The 18715-nt window shown below is 34.8% G+C and overlaps 1 protein-coding gene across 24 annotated transcripts in view; it reads left to right on the top strand.

Moving 5' to 3' along the window:
* Positions 1-18715, top strand: part of JAKMIP1 (janus kinase and microtubule interacting protein 1) — a 129020-nt gene that overhangs the window by 84181 nt on the left and 26124 nt on the right. For 18 of the 24 annotated variants that reach the window (XM_046940430.1, XM_040699201.2, XM_040699190.2 and 15 more), the window contains 8 exons: positions 351-410; positions 5722-5850; positions 7060-7188; positions 8276-8359; positions 11427-11489; positions 12728-12826; positions 15774-15875; positions 18289-18342. In XM_046940430.1, the coding sequence (XP_046796386.1) occupies positions 351-410; positions 5722-5850; positions 7060-7188; positions 8276-8359; positions 11427-11489; positions 12728-12826; positions 15774-15875; positions 18289-18342 (720 nt within the window). Of the gene's footprint in view, positions 1-350; positions 411-5721; positions 5851-7059; positions 7189-8275; positions 8360-11426; positions 11490-12727; positions 13107-15773; positions 15876-18288; positions 18343-18715 lie in introns of those variants that run through there. The other 6 variants (XM_046940437.1, XM_046940434.1, XM_046940435.1 and 3 more) reach the window with 1 other exon arrangement.

The raw sequence follows: 18715 nt of genomic DNA, 5'->3' as shown, positions 1-18715 counted from the left end.
CCATTGAACGTTGGAGTGAAAAGATAATTCTGTTTCCATAGTGAGCCTCTTGGTAAAAGTGTCAAAGGAACTGCCAGAAATCTGTGCCCAATACTTAGCAAAGCCTTTTCTTGCCAACTTCCAATCAAGCGTGTAAAGTGTGTGGCTGAATGTTTATTTGCTAAAGGGATAAAACTGCAGTACAATGTGGTGTGACATCAACATGGTGTAGTCTGAGGGGATAAAGACATTGCCTTTGTGTTGGCTTTACCTCAGCTTTTAAGAAACTTGTTAAATTTCTTTGTGTTAAGCATATCTAAATATACATATATTTCAGAAGAAATCTACATCAAACTTATCTTTTCTTCTAGGAAAGGGAACGACTATTGCGATCTAAAAAGCAGAAGAAGAAAATTCTGAAGCCTCAAAAGGTGAGCAAACCTTTTTCTGTGCATTCTGGTTGTTGTGGATAGCAGATGTATCAAATACTACCTGAAATTAGAGCTCTATTTAGATTAATGGTAAAATTTTATATAATTCTCCTGTTTTCTCTCATAATTGTTTATTAACTTTTTCTGAGGATAATGTAGGAACTCTAAGATTGAACTGTGTTTAAGCTTGTTTTCAATGCATAAAAAATCACAGTTTTAGCCACTGTCACCTAAATGTTCAAGTGGCTCAAGGCCTACATGATATAATGATTTGAAGTGTAATTTTACAGAAAATACATCCCTTTAAAGTACTTGCAGAAAGTTATTACTTGATCACAACTGAAAACTTTAGCTCATGCTAGGGGTGAAATGATATTTCTGAAGATAAAAATAGAAAAAAATACATAACTATTTTTCTCCAGTAACTGCTTTGCTCTAGGGTGCAAAGAGAAAAAAACAGGAGTCAGAAATTGAAACTTTTGTTTCAGACTGTGCCTTCAGAGCTTATTGTAATGAGTCTAAAGTAATTGGTTTTGCTGAATACTGTTATATTTTTGCAAAGCTGAACATTAACAGCCTGGAGCATGTGAGGGGAGGAGAATGGGATAGGAGGGAGAAAATGAAAGTGAAGAGTGGAGAGGTTATTATCAGGTATATGACAGTATAAGATGCATGCTTTTGTAAATGGGTATTTCACTAGTTGTCAGTGATCAGCATCGTGTGCTTCTGATGACCTCCAGGTGGTGTATTTTTATAGCTCTGTGTTCTGTTGTATGTATTCTGAAAGAATTATCCCTTCCTGTTCTCTGTGCTGGTGGTAATTCTTCAAGTGATACTTCTAATAGTGATCTGTCTTTGTCATAGGAAGAAAGAAAAATTCAGACATGATGATAAATCTTACATATCTTCTGCTTTTACATAATGTAAGGCTAATAGAGGCCAAATGCATTTATAGTAAGCTGAACTATTTTTGCTTGTTGTACTGCACCCAGAAGTTTGTCTGTTGTGAGCAATTTTAAAATAGGACTTTATACATATGATGGATTGCTCCTAAAATAATGCCTCCCATCTTATTATGTTGGCTCAAAATGCCAGAGGCAGATGGTGGTATGGCAGTAGAGAGTGGACCTTCCCACCAATATTCCATTACGTTTTGTTGCCATGTGACAGATGGCAGCAGAGAGGCAGTGTGACAAAATGGTGCCTGATACAGAAGTGTGGATGAAGCAGAGGTGTGGAACTGGATTCTTCCATATGGATAAATTTATTATATGCCATTGAATATTATGTGTGATTTTGGTACTGATGACTGCTTTTATGTGAGGGCAGAACTACAAAGCATAATTTTAAAGAGCATTAAAGTAAGCTAGGCACAGCTAATCTGTCATTATATCTTTGTATCAAATCATGTAACTAAGTTTGCTCTTTTGCTTTACGGTTTAAGATCAAATTGTCATTCCTCACTCTCTGATTCTCCATATAAATATAGTGAGTTACAGCTAGAGTTGAGATTTTAACAGAAATAAAAATAATAAATCTCCAAAACCTGTAAAAACAACCACCAATGAAAAACCCAGCCCTTCTCCCTCTCCACCATCCAAAACCCCCTAATGTCCAACTACCTTCCTTCACTTTGCTCATTGAGGCTATTGCCAAATAATCAATACTTGTAAATGCCTTTTAACATTCCATACCTTGTTTTTTTAATCACTGTTATAAGCCAAAGAAATTTTGTTTTGTTACATTGTTATTATATAGAGGCAGTATAGCTTGAATCTACATAGGCAACTATATTGAAAAGCTATAACATTTAAAATCTTCTCTAAGATGTGCTTTGTCTTAGTTGTGCCTGAATAGCTTTTTAGTATAGCAGGAATTTCAAAAAGTTATCTCAGGTCAGAAGTTTCTCCTTTTTTCCTTGCAAAAGAGCAAGATCACATTTCATGAAGGGAGAATCAAAATGGTTTGAGAGCCTAGTTAGGTTCTAAATCAAGAAAGATAAATCAAAATCCTCAAGGCTATGTACATTTCCTGCTCTTTTTTACTTACTAAATCTATGTAGAACAGACTACTCACCCAGATGTCCTGTGGGGATTGTGCCATCTTAATTTCTACAGCCTGTGTCAGAAATTGAGTTGAAAATTGTAAAATTCATCAAATCAAATGCTATGTCAGAAGTCACTAACAATGACGAGATATAGACATCTCAATCTGAGTGTACCTTACAGAGCAGTAATGTTCTGATTGTTCTCTTCTGGAAGCAGGTACCTAAACAGGCCATGTGAGTTTTGTCTTGAAAATATCTACTTCTCTCAAAGGACTGTAAGTGCAGCCTAGGATGAGTTACTTTCTAGAGAGACATGAACAGTGCCAGTGTACTTCAGTCTATGATCCATGGGAGATTTTTATATCCTACAGATGATAACCTATATATAACAGTAGAAGAAATTATGACTGTGTCTGTCCTGCCAAACACTCAGGAGGAGAAATTACTGATGTAAATTTTTTGGCTTTGCTTTTCTAAGAATTGTTAAATGTGAAATTATCGTTAGTACCAATGAATTACCAGGTTTGGCTGTTGGAGCTGGATCTGTTTCCAGAGTTGTGACTCTCCTTGATAATGGGAAAAAGGAAATAACTGATGACAATTAGGTTTCATGACTCTGGTCAGATAAGGTTATATTAGAATGTGTAGAAGGTTCATTTTTTCTTCTAATAACAAGGAACTTAGTGCACAGGTGGGTTACTATGAAGGTAATGATGCACTGGCACAAGCTGCCCAGAGAATCTGTGGATACCCCATCCCTGGAGGTGATTAAAGCCAGGTTGGATGAGTATTTTTGCAACCTGGACTAGTGGTTGGCAACCCTGCCCATGGCAGGGGATTGAAACTGGATGGTCTTTAAGCTTCCTTCCAACCCAAGCCATTCCATGATTCTCTTTTACTTCCATACTGTGGCACTTTTTCCAAAAAGAGTATTCTTATAATCCAGCTTCCTTAATTTTCATTATACTCTGATCAGATAATGTCCAGTATGTGGACATATCTATTACAAGTATATTCCTAATAGCTATTCCTGTTAGGTAGAACAAAACCCATGGCATACATTTGCCAGTCTTTAAGATTTGTGTGAATGATCTGTCAAGGCTAATCCAATAGCCTTTGTAGCCCTATGTGTCTAAATAATGTTTGTTCAGCTGCCAAGCTTTTGAAAATACTAAGGATTTAAATATCTCGTTTTACAATTGGGTATCTATGTTATTTCTGGAGTACCATAAGTGCACTAGGTTACTGTTGCTAGTGTAGCTTTAACTGAGATTGCCTGCAATTACCAAGGGACATAGGTGTCCATAGGAGAGCACTGGCAACCAGCTTAGGTGCCCCTGAGGAAAGGAGCAGCATCGTAGGATGGGGCTTTACAGCCTCTGTTGATTGCAAGGTGTTTAGAGGAGTGAGTAGTATAATGACTGTGGATATTCAAGTACTGTAGGGTATTTTTCTCTGAAGTGAGGAAGCCTAAGAAAATAGAGATTTATTTATTTTTTTAGCTAATGTGTCACTTTTTAGGAGAGAGATGTACCAGGTGTGAATCTTCTTTTCCTTCACTTTTCAAGGAGTAGTTTTTTGTCTGGTGCAGTGGTGTTTTGTTTTGGTTTTGTTTTGTTTTCTGTTTGGGGTCTGTTTCCTTTTTATGCTTTCTTTACCTCCCACAGCACTGTTCTGGAATTGATATAACCAAGGAAATCCGGAAAGTGTTGTTTTTTGTTTGTTTGTTTTGCACCCATAGGGTGAAATTCTATGATTCCGTGATTGATGATGTTATGCCTTTGAAAATAAAGCATTATTGCTCAGTTTCTTTGGAAGCTGCAGGACTCTACAGACTTGTTTTTTTCCTTAAACTTTAAAAAATAAACTGCATTTGCAACAGTGGAAAGCCTGCACACTGGTGTGATGGAGTTCATATTTCTTGCTTTATATTTTTCTTTTTTTATCTGTCTCTGTGCTTTGGTGTGCCTGTATTTTTCTGGCTGCCAAGAAATGACATATAAGCATGAAGGTAAGAAGTTACTGATTAGTTCCTCTGATTGCATTGCAGGGAAATTCATCCTGGATAATTTTTCATCGTGTTAGATTAATTTATTGAAAAATTGGATATTTGACCATGAAGTGAAACTGCTTTAGGAACCCAGAAATCAAATTACCATTAAAAATGTGAGGGTATCTTGAAATATGCATATTATACGTTCTATGTCTTGCTCTGTAACTTTCTGAACTTCTATGTTTACTAGAACTGTGCTCCAGTATGAGCCTTAATACTTGAGTTACAAAGGTCTAATGCATAATTTTACTTCAAAATTATGTGAAAGAACTGATGTAAATTCACATTAAATATGCTTTCTATCAATATGTGGCAGTAGTCAGAGGAAATCAGAATTCAAATCAGAATTTTTCAGCAACTGATTTGACTTTTCTCAGTTATGATTTAGGAGTAACAATTGAATATACAAATCAATATAAAAGCATAATTTGTGGAGAACTTTCCTGCTTCTTAACAAAAGCTTGAATAAATCTTCAATGAAAACCATGTAGTTACCAAAATACAGTGAGTATTGTATATGTGCACATATTCTTTTCAAGAGCCATTTTGATTCAACTCTTAAGCTATACGTGGAATCTCCCTAGAAGGCAGTGTCACAGAGAAGTGTTAATCTTAAGTGCCTCTGGCAGTTCTGCTAGGTTCACAGCATATTTTTAATTATTATGTGATAGTCTCATCTCAAGGAAAGCAATTGCTTAGGACACGGCCTTGAGACTGACTTCAGTAGTGTGAGTGGGATCAGCTGTATGTGAAACAACTATGGAGCTGTTTAGCTAACAAATTATGAGAATTAGACCTGGTAGGCCATGGTAACCTGCTGAGATGGACCATGGAGGACCAGGGCTGCAGGCTGTAAGTGCAGTGTGTATGTAAATGCAGGCACCAACGTATCCCTTCTAGCTTACTTCTAGGTTACGTCTGAATAGATACTGCGGTCCTCCACTGTGAATCTTGTCAATAAGATGTTTATGACTTCAGTAATTAGTATTAATATTTGTGCTAAAGCATTACTTTACTGACAATTTCCCATTACTATCTGGAGTTCTGCCTAAACAAACGATGATGGAAAGGTAACTAATTCAATGGAACAAGAGTTTACGCAGGGGCCGTTTTTCCTCCTGAATGGTCAGAGAAGATCTTGACTGCTGTTTAGTGGGTCATTGGGGTTTTCTAACTGTTTTGCTAATAACTGAGGAAAACTAACTTTTCAGAGGCATGTTGTGGAGACATTTTTTGGATTTGATGAAGAATCCTTAGATTCAGAAACATCATCTGTAACTTCATATAACACAGATAAAACAGACAGGACACCAGCAACACCAGAGGAAGATTTGGAAGATGTAAGTAGCAGATGATTTGTTCTCAACTTCTACTAAAATTGGCACAGAGTATAAGAGAAACCATTTTTCAACTATTGTGCTGTAAGAACGAAAAAGATTTGTGCGTAAAAGATTTGGCAGAGAATTGTTTTGTTTTGTTTCAAGTCCAATTTTAAACCCCACAGTCACTGGAATAAAATAAGATTCTGCCTGATAGATTTGGTCGATACTGAACTGAGAAACAAAGCGTGTTGCTTTACCAAAAGCCAATAGTTACTAGACTTTAGTTTGCCGTTTGTCTTTATAAATTGTTTAACTGTTTTGATACAACCATGATTTTTTTCCCCTGTTTTCAAGATACTGAGAGAAGCTTTCACAATTCATTAAGGCTTAAGTGATTATAAGGAGTAAATATCCACTGTTATGTTTTTTCTGAGCTCTGTGACACATGCTGCAGTTGGCCTACTTCAGAAGATTGCAGGGCTGAGGACGAAGCGTGAATTAAATACTCTCTTTCATCTTTCTATCCTGTTTGCTAACTTATGATTCACATTATTCACTTGTAACAGGCTTCCTATTTTTCTAGCTTTAATATCTAATAATATTTTAATCTCTTTTCCTTGTAGCCTGACTTCCATGAGCAAAAATTAATTAAAGGACTTTTCTTGCCCTCAACATTATAGAAAAGATCTTGAAATTGTTGATATCACTTGTTCAAAATTCTAAGCAACTTAAGACACTGATATTACTTCCTGTAAAAAAAAAAAAATCATCTTTATGCTATTGAGATGTAACTGCTGTGGTAGTGTGCTTGTGCTGGTAAAGTGCTTTACGCTGGTGTGGTAGAGACAAAGAGTAATGGAGTGATGGGTTGTATAAGTAGGATTTATACCTTGTGGCTCTGGAGTTGATGAAGAAAAGTGATGAACACAACTGTTTCCCCTCATGGTTTCTCAGTCAGTTTCTTGCCATTTCTATATACTACTGCTTCATATAGCAGCTGACACCGTCCTGCAATTGTAAGGTAAACATAGCTGCTGAGCTCTGCATTTCCCATTCATTTCTAAGCCATCTTTCCTTTCATTTCTACTCATGTCATTTTTTTTAAAGCTTTCTTGAAGTTTGAGACTCAGAAGAGTTGTGTTGTTTGTTGTGTCTCTATATACACAAAAATATTATATGCATTTATTGTTATGTACACAAAAACACCTCTCTTTCCTCTTCACTAAGAGTACACCTAAAGAAGAAGCTGAACTAAGATTCTGTCAGCTAACAAGAGAATATCAAGCTTTGCAAAGAGCATATGCATTACTTCAAGAGCAAGTTGGTGGAACCCTGGATGCAGAGAGAGAAGCAAGGGTAATTATTTTAATTGCAATTTCTTTTATCTCTGGAATATTTGAAAAAGCTGAAAAAAATTTGAATAGCAGCATTATGGTAGCATTATTACAGCTACTGTTATGATTTCAGAGGCACTGATGTACTTGAAAATTGTGAGAGACCATCACATATTTCCTCTGCTTTCATGGGAAGAAAGGCAATGATATGAAAATTTTTGTTATAGCTTTTTAAAATTATCTTTTGCAAAATGCTTGGTCCTTCTTGTTAATGACATTTATGAGGGAGTTGAAGGTTTTCAGAAGGTAGCTTTTTGCGTGGTTAATTTTGCAGGGCCCACTGTTCTGGTGTGATGAATGTTTCCTGACACTTTTGGATGAGGCTTAAGGTAAACAACAAGGACCTGAAGATGCAGGAGGAAATCCTTATGGGAATTTATGAACTGCTTAGGTGAAAAAGTAGCTGAAGTTGGACAGGAAGAATAATTGTAGTAGCTCAAGAATCCTCAGTTACTGAGAATCTCCAGAGATCTTTTCTTTTGTTACATCTTTTGTTTATATACTTGTATGATACAGTCCCTTTTAGGACATCTCTGAACATGGTGGGTAGATGGTTTAGGAGTTGTATAGAGGGAGGAAAGTGCAGTGATGTATGCAATTACAGGGATAAATGCATTATTTTGGGTCAATATACTTTATTTTCATATAGCTTGAAATTGTCTAATTTTTAGGAACTTATCCAGTGCTTACCACAATTCTGTCTTGCGTTTTTTTTTTTCCCACTGTCTTCCACCTTTTTCATGAATAGCTTCCTATGAAGAACTCTTTCAGTTCCTAACATTATTTTTTTTCTGAGAAGTGCTTGATCACAGAATATGTATAGACTGGAAATGACATAAACTAGGAATGAAAAATACTCATAGACTGATGGCTTTAAATATTCTTTTAACATAAACTGAAAAGCACTTATTTTAATGGGAAGCATTAAAAGCTGATTTGATGATCCAAAAGAGAGTCAATTTGATTTCGTATGTGATTAAATATACATGTCTATCTAGATATGTGTGCATATATACACACTTTATAATATAATTTTCTTCTCTCCTCAGACTCGTGAACAACTACAAGCTGATCTTCTCCGATGTCAGGCAAAAATTGAGGACCTGGAGAAAGCTCTAATTGAGAAAGGCCAGGTAAAAGGCTCTCTTAATGTCCTCTACAACATCATTTTCTCTCTTGCATGCAGTGGTGCCCTTGCCATCTTCATTGCTTGCTGGTGTGTTAATGTGTCTGATGCAGTTTAATTACTACTCCAGCAGTGGATTTTTTAAAGGAAATTGGTATTTATGCTAATCAACAAAGATTCATTTTCTAACACATAATACCCTCACTGTAATACAGAAATATCCACATATACATGCATTCTAAATTCTGTTCCTACTGTCATTCAGTGTAGTTTTCTCTCTTTTCTGTTTTGTCTTTGCTATAAATTACAACAAGATGAGTATTCTGTATCATCTTAGAATATTTTGGTGTGTAACACAGGAAAACTTAGAAGAAAAAAATTTTCAGCTCCCCCATATTCTGGATCAATAAACTGCTGAGTGTGTCTGGACACTGGAAGCCACTTGCTGTATAAACTCTTTTGAGCTTCAGTTCTTGGAGGACACAGCTGCTTTCAAATTGCCATAATGTCACACAGAGTAAAATTAGACTTCTGTATACCTTGTAAATAACTGCAAAGATCTGGCTACTGATGCATATTTAATAATGCCTAGGATAGTCAGGAAGACTGATAAGAGGGTGAATGGTGGATTTAAAAGATGTTCGGTTGCGTAACTGCTAGAACACACTGAGAAAATTGGATGTTATCTTATCATTTCTTTATTGTTTAAAATAACAGCTTAAGATTGCAGGTAGTATGTGGTAATAAAATTGGGTGTATTTACCTCTAGATACACATTTTGAAGACTAATAATCCTAAAGCACCAAATGAAAGCAACCTACAAAACATGCCAGGTTAATGTCATTGATATTTTTATAGTTTCTATATAGTTTATAGTTGTATGTAAGAAAACTTTCTGTAAGTTTCTGTACAAATTCAAATGCTTGGGAACCATATGCAAATTGAGGATAAAAACTGATAAAAATTGTTTATGCTCACTTCCACATCAACTGCTATTTGCTTAGTAAATTCTATGTAAGTAAAATATTACTAAAGTAAAGAATACATTATCAATCTAAAAATGATAACTTGTTGAGGTTTTGGAAGAATAATTGGAACTGAGAACCTCATGAGGATTAACTGCTGACATTTTCATGTGTTGATGGTGGTGGTGATGTGGCAAATTGCTGTGTAATTGAAAATAATAACAAAATAATTGACTATTACAGTGTAAAATGTAAGCAGTCTGTATGTAAATATGAAAAGTGAAAATGGATACGCATACAAGAAATTAATTCTGTGACTTCTGTTTCTAGAATAGCAATAGCAATATGAAAAATACGTATCTGGAAATCAGAACTGAGGTAGTTTATTATGTTATGGGACTCTTAACCATATTTTTGACATTTTAACTCTTAGTAGTCCCGAGAAGGCCAACAGGGATGTGATAAGGAGCAATACAGTAGTATCCCTATTGGGCTAGTTTGTGCACTGAGGATTAGATTTTCACAGAAGTTATCACAGTGTCTTCCTGACAGCTGAAGAACCTACTTAGTTTTCCTAACCTGTTAGTCCTTATATTCAAAATAAATAATTGTGATAATAAACTGACTTCTTTGTGCCCTATGTCATTTTTTAAAATTACTTTATCACCTAGGGGGTCATCATAATGCTGACTATTTGATAATACTTGTGAAATGTTCATTTGGAGAACCACTCCATAACATACTTTCATAAAGGAAGCAATGAATTAAAAGATTGTAGTGAGTTATCCCAGGATATTTTAGTTTGATATTACTACCGTAGGAAACAGAAGCTGCAAAGACTTTAACAACTCTCTTGATACCAAATTCAGAACAAAAAATTGAAATCTTGTAGTTAAAAAAATAATTTGAATCTTGAATAGTTAGTTTCTTTTATTTCAAAAATTCTTGACAAATACAATGTTTTTCAGTACTAATCTAAGTACAGTATTCTTGGTATGTCGCCTTTAACTCCATAATGGAAGAAATTGTTTGTTGCATGGAAGTTAAAATGTGGTGGCCCATACTTTTTTACAAGTGGGAAAAGGAATAACGCCAGTAGAGTATGAAATTATTGTTCACTGTAAGTAGAAAAGCAAACTTTAAACTTAAAAAAAGAAAGTCGGCTAAATATTGTCTTGATTTTTCTTTTAGTTGACCTTTCAAGGCTATTTATAGGGCTTGGATACCCTGACTTCATTATTTTCTACTGCAGCATCAACATGCAAAAACCTTGTTGACAAAAAGTATCAGCTTTAATACTTCCGTAAAAACACTTAGATTTTAAGCAAGTTGTCTTTTTTACCTAGAAAATAATATCGTAAAGCACAGTGAGCTAGGTTGTGCAAATTCTTTTTTCTATAGAGTGAATGGAATGAATTTGGATGTTAAAATCCATGAAGTCTGAACATCCAACTTTGTTTTTGTAGTCTGGGATATGTGATGAGGTCTGTTAAAGCCACAGAGAAACCAAGCAAAGATCAGCTTTGGAGCAAACGGTCAAATAGAAACACCCTTCCTCCATTGTCTTAAATACCCTGTCACAAACACTGAGTATCTGCCTGATACTCACTCTTCTAGCAGAGGGCAATTGACTGTATATCTCTGAAACTTAATTTCATTTGTTTTGTGTAATATTTTCTTTTCTCTTTCTCCGTTTGGATTTATGTTATAAAACTCAAAATCAGATGATTTTCCAAGGAAGTTCACAGCTTCTTGCAGTGGAAAATAAATAGTTTTGAATTAAACTAAGTTGAATAAATCTTTTTAAAATGACAGAATATCATATATATGTGTTTACTCACAATTGCTATACGTCAGCCTTTTAAAGTAAATAGTTAGATGGAACAAATTAGGAAATAGGAGACTAAGCTTCTGGAAAATGAAAAGGAACATTTTTTTTTCTATGGATCTAGTTTCTATTTATCTTCTAAATACTTATGATAACTTTGTTCTTTGATGAGTGATCATTTCCTTACATAATTGTGTAATGGTATGGAATTTTCTAATTGTACTTATTTGTCTTCTTCAACAAAATATATGCAATCTTTTAAATTCTTTTCTTCCTCATAGGATTCAAAATGGGTAGAAGAGAAGCAGTTGCTAATCAGAACAAATCAGGAGTTACTAGAGAAGGTATATGTTCAGAATCTGGTAATTTTTTTTTTTTTCCAATTTCTGTGCTTTATCATGCAATGAATGGCTAAAGGAAATGAATGTACGTAATATGGGGACATCAACATAAAAATTGCATTCTTTATTTCTCTCCAGAAACAGAAAGTCTGATTTTCTCCAATTAAAGTGCTAATATACTTACGTATTCTTTGGGAAAGGAAACTGCTCTTTACTGTGGTATTACAAGTTGTATAGCCCACAGTAGAACCCTGTGTGTCTGATCGTTCAAGTTTCTGCCAAAACATAACTGTGGTAGTATGAAATGCTTGAATTTTACCAAACAGTTACACAAAGGTTCTTATTGCCAGGACCATTCAAACTAAAATTCTAAAATTATCTGCTCACTTTAGCAGTTTTTTCGCATTAAATAATAGCAATTCATTTTAGACTATTATACCTTTAACTGAAATATTCAAAACTAAATATCCGCATTGGTCTTTACTAATGTAGGTGGAAAAGTTTGCTGGTACTTAGAATGTAACTGGTACTGGTGGTACTTAGAATGTAATTACTTTTGTTCTTAGTATATGTTAGAACAATATTAATACAATAGGAGCAAGATGAAGTGCATGAATGAAAGCAGCTACAACTGGACTTGGTTTGTCCAGATACTTACATAGCTATTCTAAGTATCCACAACATCACAGTCTCCTATATCACATTCAGGTGCTCCTCTCCTCTTCTGTTCAGTTTCACATAACTAGAAAGACAACCCAACTAAGCCAGCCAGTAGACCAAAGGTATTAGTTGGCATAATGAAGAGTCAATTTTGAATTTCTATTTTATCATTGTTAGTGTCCCAAAGCAGAAATCTGGAAAGTTAAAAATTAATCATTAAAAAATCCTCCATTATTCTCCATTATGTGTTGTTTTCACAAAGACAATTGGAAGTCTTTCCAAAGCTAATCAGTTTTATTCACCTGATTTTAAAAGAAAACTTGTATTTCTTCAATTGTTTAGTATACATATAACTTTTCATCCTGGCTTCCAAATTACAGTTCTGGGAGATCACGGACTATTTTCTTCTTCCAGTTCTCACAAATACTTCTAGATGTTATGTTTCTTCTTCATGCCCAAGGCAAGGTCCAACATCTAATGAGAAACTGAAATAACAGTTTTGCCTGAAACACTGACCCATAACTCAGTATAATACCCTTTCGGTTATTTACAGGATGTTAGATGTTGTGTTTTTCTTGTAGATTTACAGAATGGAACAAGAAGAGCATCAGCTGAAGAATGAGATGCAAGATGCAAAAGACCAGAATGAGCTGTTAGAATTCAGAGTGCTAGAGCTTGAAGTAAGAGATTCTCTCTGTTGCAAACTCTCAAATGGAGCAGAAATTATGTTTGAACCCAAGCTGAAATTCCTGTAAAGATTACTGATGTCTGGTGCATGTTTAAGGGAAATCACTTAGGTATATATTTTTTAAATGTTGTATCTTGGGATAATGAGATTGATACCACTGCCTTAATATGTTTTGGAGAGAGTACTCACTAATGTTTATGAAGATGTAATATAGCTAATATATATTGCATATAGTTTGTTTTACATCTAATAAAATATTTTGTTTTGCAATATTTTGCCTTTTTTTATTTGTATCATTTCCATAACTACTCCTTTCCTGCATGTGAAATCACTTGGTATGTATATTACAGCCTTGGTTGGCATTGCTTCAATTAACACACCTTCTCACATCTTGCATGCGGTAAAATCTAAAGATCTGACACATCCATCACATCAATGTATAATTGCTTTTAATTACACTGATTTAAGATTGACAGCAGTAGTATGAAGTAAAATGGTACCAAAAAGTGCACTGTTATTGTAGCTCTGAATTAGTTTTTCATACCTGAAATATATTTTCTGATGGTATAAAATGGTCATGGGATGAAAATAATTTTCACCACTCAGAAGAAGGAAAATAAACCTCTAAGAAAATGTTAGTGGTGAAGCACAAGTACAATTAGTGGAAGTGGGAAGTTGCCCATAGCAAACTTCTTTAACAAATTCTGTGAAATAACTGTGAAATTATTTTTGTGAATAACAATTTGAACATGTAGCCTCTGATCACAGTAGAAAGCAATGGTTCTCGTCGCTTTATAAATGAGGCCCATGTAAAATTTGGAAGAGTAAACAGCTTGTGTGAGATGCAGTCACACAGTCATACTGTCTGATAACACGTAGTTCAATTTCAAAGATCATCAGCCTTCTTAACACCATCTTGAATAAACTCTCCAGGAAGTCTCTCAGTGTCACTCCTCCATAATTTTCATCACCCAGCACGTTTCACCAAAAATCTTGGCATGTGTAACTTTTCTGATAAAGATGAAAATGTCATGTCATCCTGTTGTTTGGATATTCTTCTTTTCTTTTATCTTTGATATTTCTTAATCTATTTTTAATCATTTATTTTATCAATCATATATCCTGATATCATAGCACATTATATTTAAAATTAAGAATTTACATTATTAGAATTTCAGTAGATGTTCTGGAAAATAAAAATACTTTGTAATATATATATATTTTTTATATTTTATTAAGCAATTGTAGATTAAAATGCTGAACAATCTAGCTTTGAATTACCAGTTACCCTAGAATCTGCTCATTAAAACGTAATTGTTCTTAGAAGTACAGCAGTCTGAAAAAATGTCTTTGAAAGGAAAAAAAGTGCTTCAAAACATTCTTCAGGGAAGTATTTTCCACATACAAAAATCACATGAAAAGTTTTTCAGTTTATTGTGTCTAGTTTCATTATCTGCCAAATATTTAAGAACTTATTTCATAGGATAACGAGGGAAGTATTTTTGTGTGATTTCAGTAAAATATGTTTTTCCTTTGTCAGCAAGCATTTAGACATAAACATGATTGACAATGTGAATGCCTTAGTAAAGTCATGAGCACTTCTCATAACCAGAATGTATTTTTCAGAACACCTAAACTATGTCAGGTAAAAATTACCTTAATGTAGAAAACAGAACCATTTCTACATAATTTAACACAAGCAAATCCAGGTGAGTTTAGTGTAATAGCAAGTGACTAATTTAAAAAAAAAAAAAATCTAAGTTGATAATTGAATTTGGAAAAAATTAAGCTTCTGGTTTGTCTCTGAATAGCCAGGTCACTTAAGTCCATTCCAAAATTATGCTGTTAACATACAAAATATTTAAAATAGTGATTATGAGATGGAAAAAAATGTATAAAGTGAAGAGAGATTTTTCCCTCCATATTGTAGGTCCTAGCTTGGCTAGTAAATGAACAAGAGCTGCCATACTTTGTAATCTGCTTAAGTGAATGGATGCTTCCCATTTGTGATTACCAATTAAAGCACCTCTAAACCAATTTGTGGTTTAGAAATCAAATAATGCTTGGACAGAACTTACTAAATTTGCAGCAACTATCTTTCATTAAAACTGAAAACAAAGGTACTGTTGGCAATGCCTCTTCTTGTTTTAGAGAAAATCTAGCTTTTCTCACTTGTGTTCCCGTGGCCATAGTAAGCTTGCTCAGTGTACGTCCTAGTGCCTTGGTTTGCAGAGTCTTATTCCAGTCATTCCCAGAAATATCTTGAAATTTCACTTAAATAAGGTCTCATTCATTGTTTTATTCTCTTTTTGTCTTCTGAAGAAACAATAGGTTGGTATTTTGAAGAAACACATGAAAATCAAGTAGATAGGCTGGATGAAAATTTACAATTTTTTACTTTTAGCATGAAGGCATATTCCAACATCCTGGATTGTGTAGTGAATAAGACAGATTTTTATATGTTCTAATCCAAAGATTAACTGTAGTAGAGTAGATACAGAGCTTTAATTTTTTAGATGAAATATGTAAGCATATTATTTGGTGACAGAGTTTACATTTTTTCCTGCAGTTTCTTATTCCTAAATGATCTTTCTTTTCTTGAAAGAGAACAACAGTTAAATAAGACTGTAACTGAAACCAATTATTGCAATCCCTAAAATTGCTCCAGTCAATTATTTGGGCAACATAAAAGAGTTTCTCCTACTGGAGTGTAGCTATTTATTTTGCAAACTCTGGGTAAATACAATCAACTGGAACTCAAAATTATTTTATATGCTTAGCTAAGCCCAAAGTCTTTCAACTGTAGTGAAAGCAGGAGGAAATTCCACATGTTTGGAATATAGAAATCTGTCTTTTTAATGTACAAGTCTTTTTCTTTGGTAAAGATGGGAAATATGTGTTAATCACACATCTTGTTTTTAAAAAAAATCTTTCCTCAGGAGAGAGAACGAAGGTCACCAGCATTTAATCTTCATATAACCACCTTCCCTGAAAACAATGGAAGCGCACTGCAACTGTTCTGTCAACATGAAGGAATAAAGGTATATGTGGGGCATTAGGAAGTGTTGGATGGCTGGAATGAAGAACTCAATATTGAAATGAATGGTTTTCCATTATCATCTTGCTGTAGGGAAGAAAATCTGAAAAATAAATATAGTAAGAAAATATGTGTTTAACTGGGAAAAGGGTTTCATAAGAATACACTGTGGTAGTTTGTAAGGCTTTCATAAATGAAAATGAAGACTGGTCAGTTTACAAGCTATTTAACAGAAGACTGTTTTCTATTCATTCCCTTAATAAGCATAATACTATCAGTAGAGGAAACAGACTGAAAGTGTGGGCTGTGTAGTTCTCTCTATCTCTCTCTCTATATAGGGAACAGAATCTTTACAAAAAAAAAAAAAAAAAAAAAAAAAAGCTTAAAAGTCACTCTAGTCATCTCCCTAAATCACACTGAGCGTGATTGACTAACACAGGATCACAGACTAGTTTTGGTTGGAAGGGACTATAAAGTTCTTCATGTTCCAACCACCAAGCATATCATCTTTCAAATAGAGCCTCCCGTGGATGCCAGATCTGCTTTCAACTTATCTGTTATTCTAATTATCATGTTGACTGTAGCTGGTACAGGATCCTGAATTCATTTTTACCTCTTGTCTTCTGTTGCATGAAAGATTTTTCTTTCTTTCTTCTTCTTATTTTGCTCTCCTTTCAATTCACTTGCCTGGAAGCAGAGACGGTCACCTCATATAGGCATATTAAATTGTTTGCTTTTTATATGTTTTCAGTTCCTGTAAAAAATGTTAGTTATTGCCAGCAAACTAGACATTAGAGTGATGGAAAATCTGATTTGAGTTTTAAATAGTTCTTTGTTCTTCTTTGTGGAAATTAACTAGAATGAGAATTTTGGGTTTAATAGGCATGTCTTAAGACTGGCATGACTTACTGAATTCCAATCCTCACCAGTGAAACTGATCAGCTGAAGTTTCTGTTCAACATTGTCACTACTGATCAGAATCATTAGCTTTGACTTAAATCCAGCCAAAATATAAGAGTATTTTAAGTTCTGCACCACTCTAAAATTACTGATGTAATGCCACAGCTACTGTGGCATATAGATGCAATGCTGCAGTGTTGGGGTGGATGGGAAGGGAGGAAGGTACTTCTGATGATAGACCAATGCAATACATGATTCCTGTTTTGGAGCCAGAATATGCTATTTTGTACAGACTCTCTCCCACAGCTGTGTCTGATTTTTAGGAATCTTTCAATTCCTTATTAAACCTTACTCACTGAAGTCTGTTGGATATAGAACGGTGAGCAAATATATTGTTATAGTTATGCACTTTGCAAGCACAGCTAACTTCACTTCAAAGAAATTGAGAGATCAGTCATCCTGACTCCTTTTACTACATAACTGTATAGTGCACAGATGGAAAGCAGCATGTTACATGCTGTAAGTAATGAAACTAATGAGCCAAGGCACAGCCATTGGGAAATGCTGACCCCTACTAAGAAGCACAGAATATGAGAAGTTGAGGGTGCCAGCATTATAATGACTGTCTTTTTATGTGTGTATATCAAGCATTTTTGGACTAACATCAGATGGTCTTTGCTCATCCGATCAAGCCTTCCTGCCTTCAAAAAGCACAACTGTATACAAGCTATCAAAGGAAATATCCCTACTCCACAATAACCTGTGGGCCAAACTTGGGATCATTCTGGTGTGTGGTGTTATTACAAGTTAAGCAGTTCCATGAACCTTTCCAACAACTTTTTACAGTAGAAAACAGAGTTCTGCTGCCTAGGAATAGTCCCTGGCACTGTTAAATCTAAAATACAGGCATCATTTGCAGATGTATTCCTCCTCTTTTTTTCATATCAGTGAAGTGTTTGCCTTGGTTGCAGTGACTGGGCACTGGTTGCTGCTCTCTGGATATGGGGGTGACTGGCAGACAAATGTGGTTTTCTCCTCAGAGAGGTTGTGAGTTAGAAGTGTTTGCATGAGCACGCATAGCCCACCGTGCACCTTCTCCTCTGCAAGGAAAATGCTGATCTGCAACTCTTTTGTTTTGCTCAAGCAGAGAAAAAAAACCATCAACAAACCTTAGAAATTATTTTACTGTCCTTTTAATTTCTATGGCCTGATGTGCTTCACACTCCTCACCAAACTGTGAGGAAAAAGAAAAAGGTACTTTATGCCTGTTTATGAGTTTTGGTCATTCATTGGTATACATCAGCAGGATGCACAGATCTCAGGGTTGCTTGCTGTATTCAAGTGATGTTTGACTTTGTTTCTGAAATGATCAGTAACACTTTTGTAGTTACGATGCAAAACTCTTGTTTAACTTATTGGCATTTCAAGACTCTTTGCATGCAAAGGTACCTAAAATGCAGCATATAAAACTGTTCCTCACCTTCTTTATAAAAATAAGTATTGAACATCTTTTTCAGGATGTGAATATATCAGAACTCATGAAGAAGCTAGATATTCTTGGAGATAATGGGGTAATGATTTTTAATTTTAAATGTAACACTAGCTTTATTATTGTTTTCAAGCAGTTTTTTTTTCTTTTTCACTGCACAGAATAGCATAAGAAAATGTACAGAGTGATTTTTATATGTCTCTATTTGTACAAAAATGTGAATTATCAGACACTACTTGTACAGACTTAAGAGATTTCAGATAAATTGAAGTTAAAGTGTATTTCCTCAAGATAGGATTTGATCATAGCTGAATGACTTGAAAGAAAAGACACTGTGGTAGGCGCATGAACGAGGCATAAAGCAGGCTAGGGGAGAAAATGAAGGGAGTCAAAGCCAGGCCGGTTTGTATCTCTTGGGTAGTAATAGTAGTACCTGCTGCAGTGAGAATGCCTCT

This window comes from Gallus gallus, chromosome 4 (assembly GCF_016699485.2).
Source record: "Gallus gallus isolate bGalGal1 chromosome 4, bGalGal1.mat.broiler.GRCg7b, whole genome shotgun sequence".
Taxonomy (NCBI): domain Eukaryota; kingdom Metazoa; phylum Chordata; class Aves; order Galliformes; family Phasianidae; genus Gallus; species Gallus gallus.
Note: the sequence above shows the minus strand (reverse complement) of the source record. Positions and strands in the feature narration are given on the sequence as shown.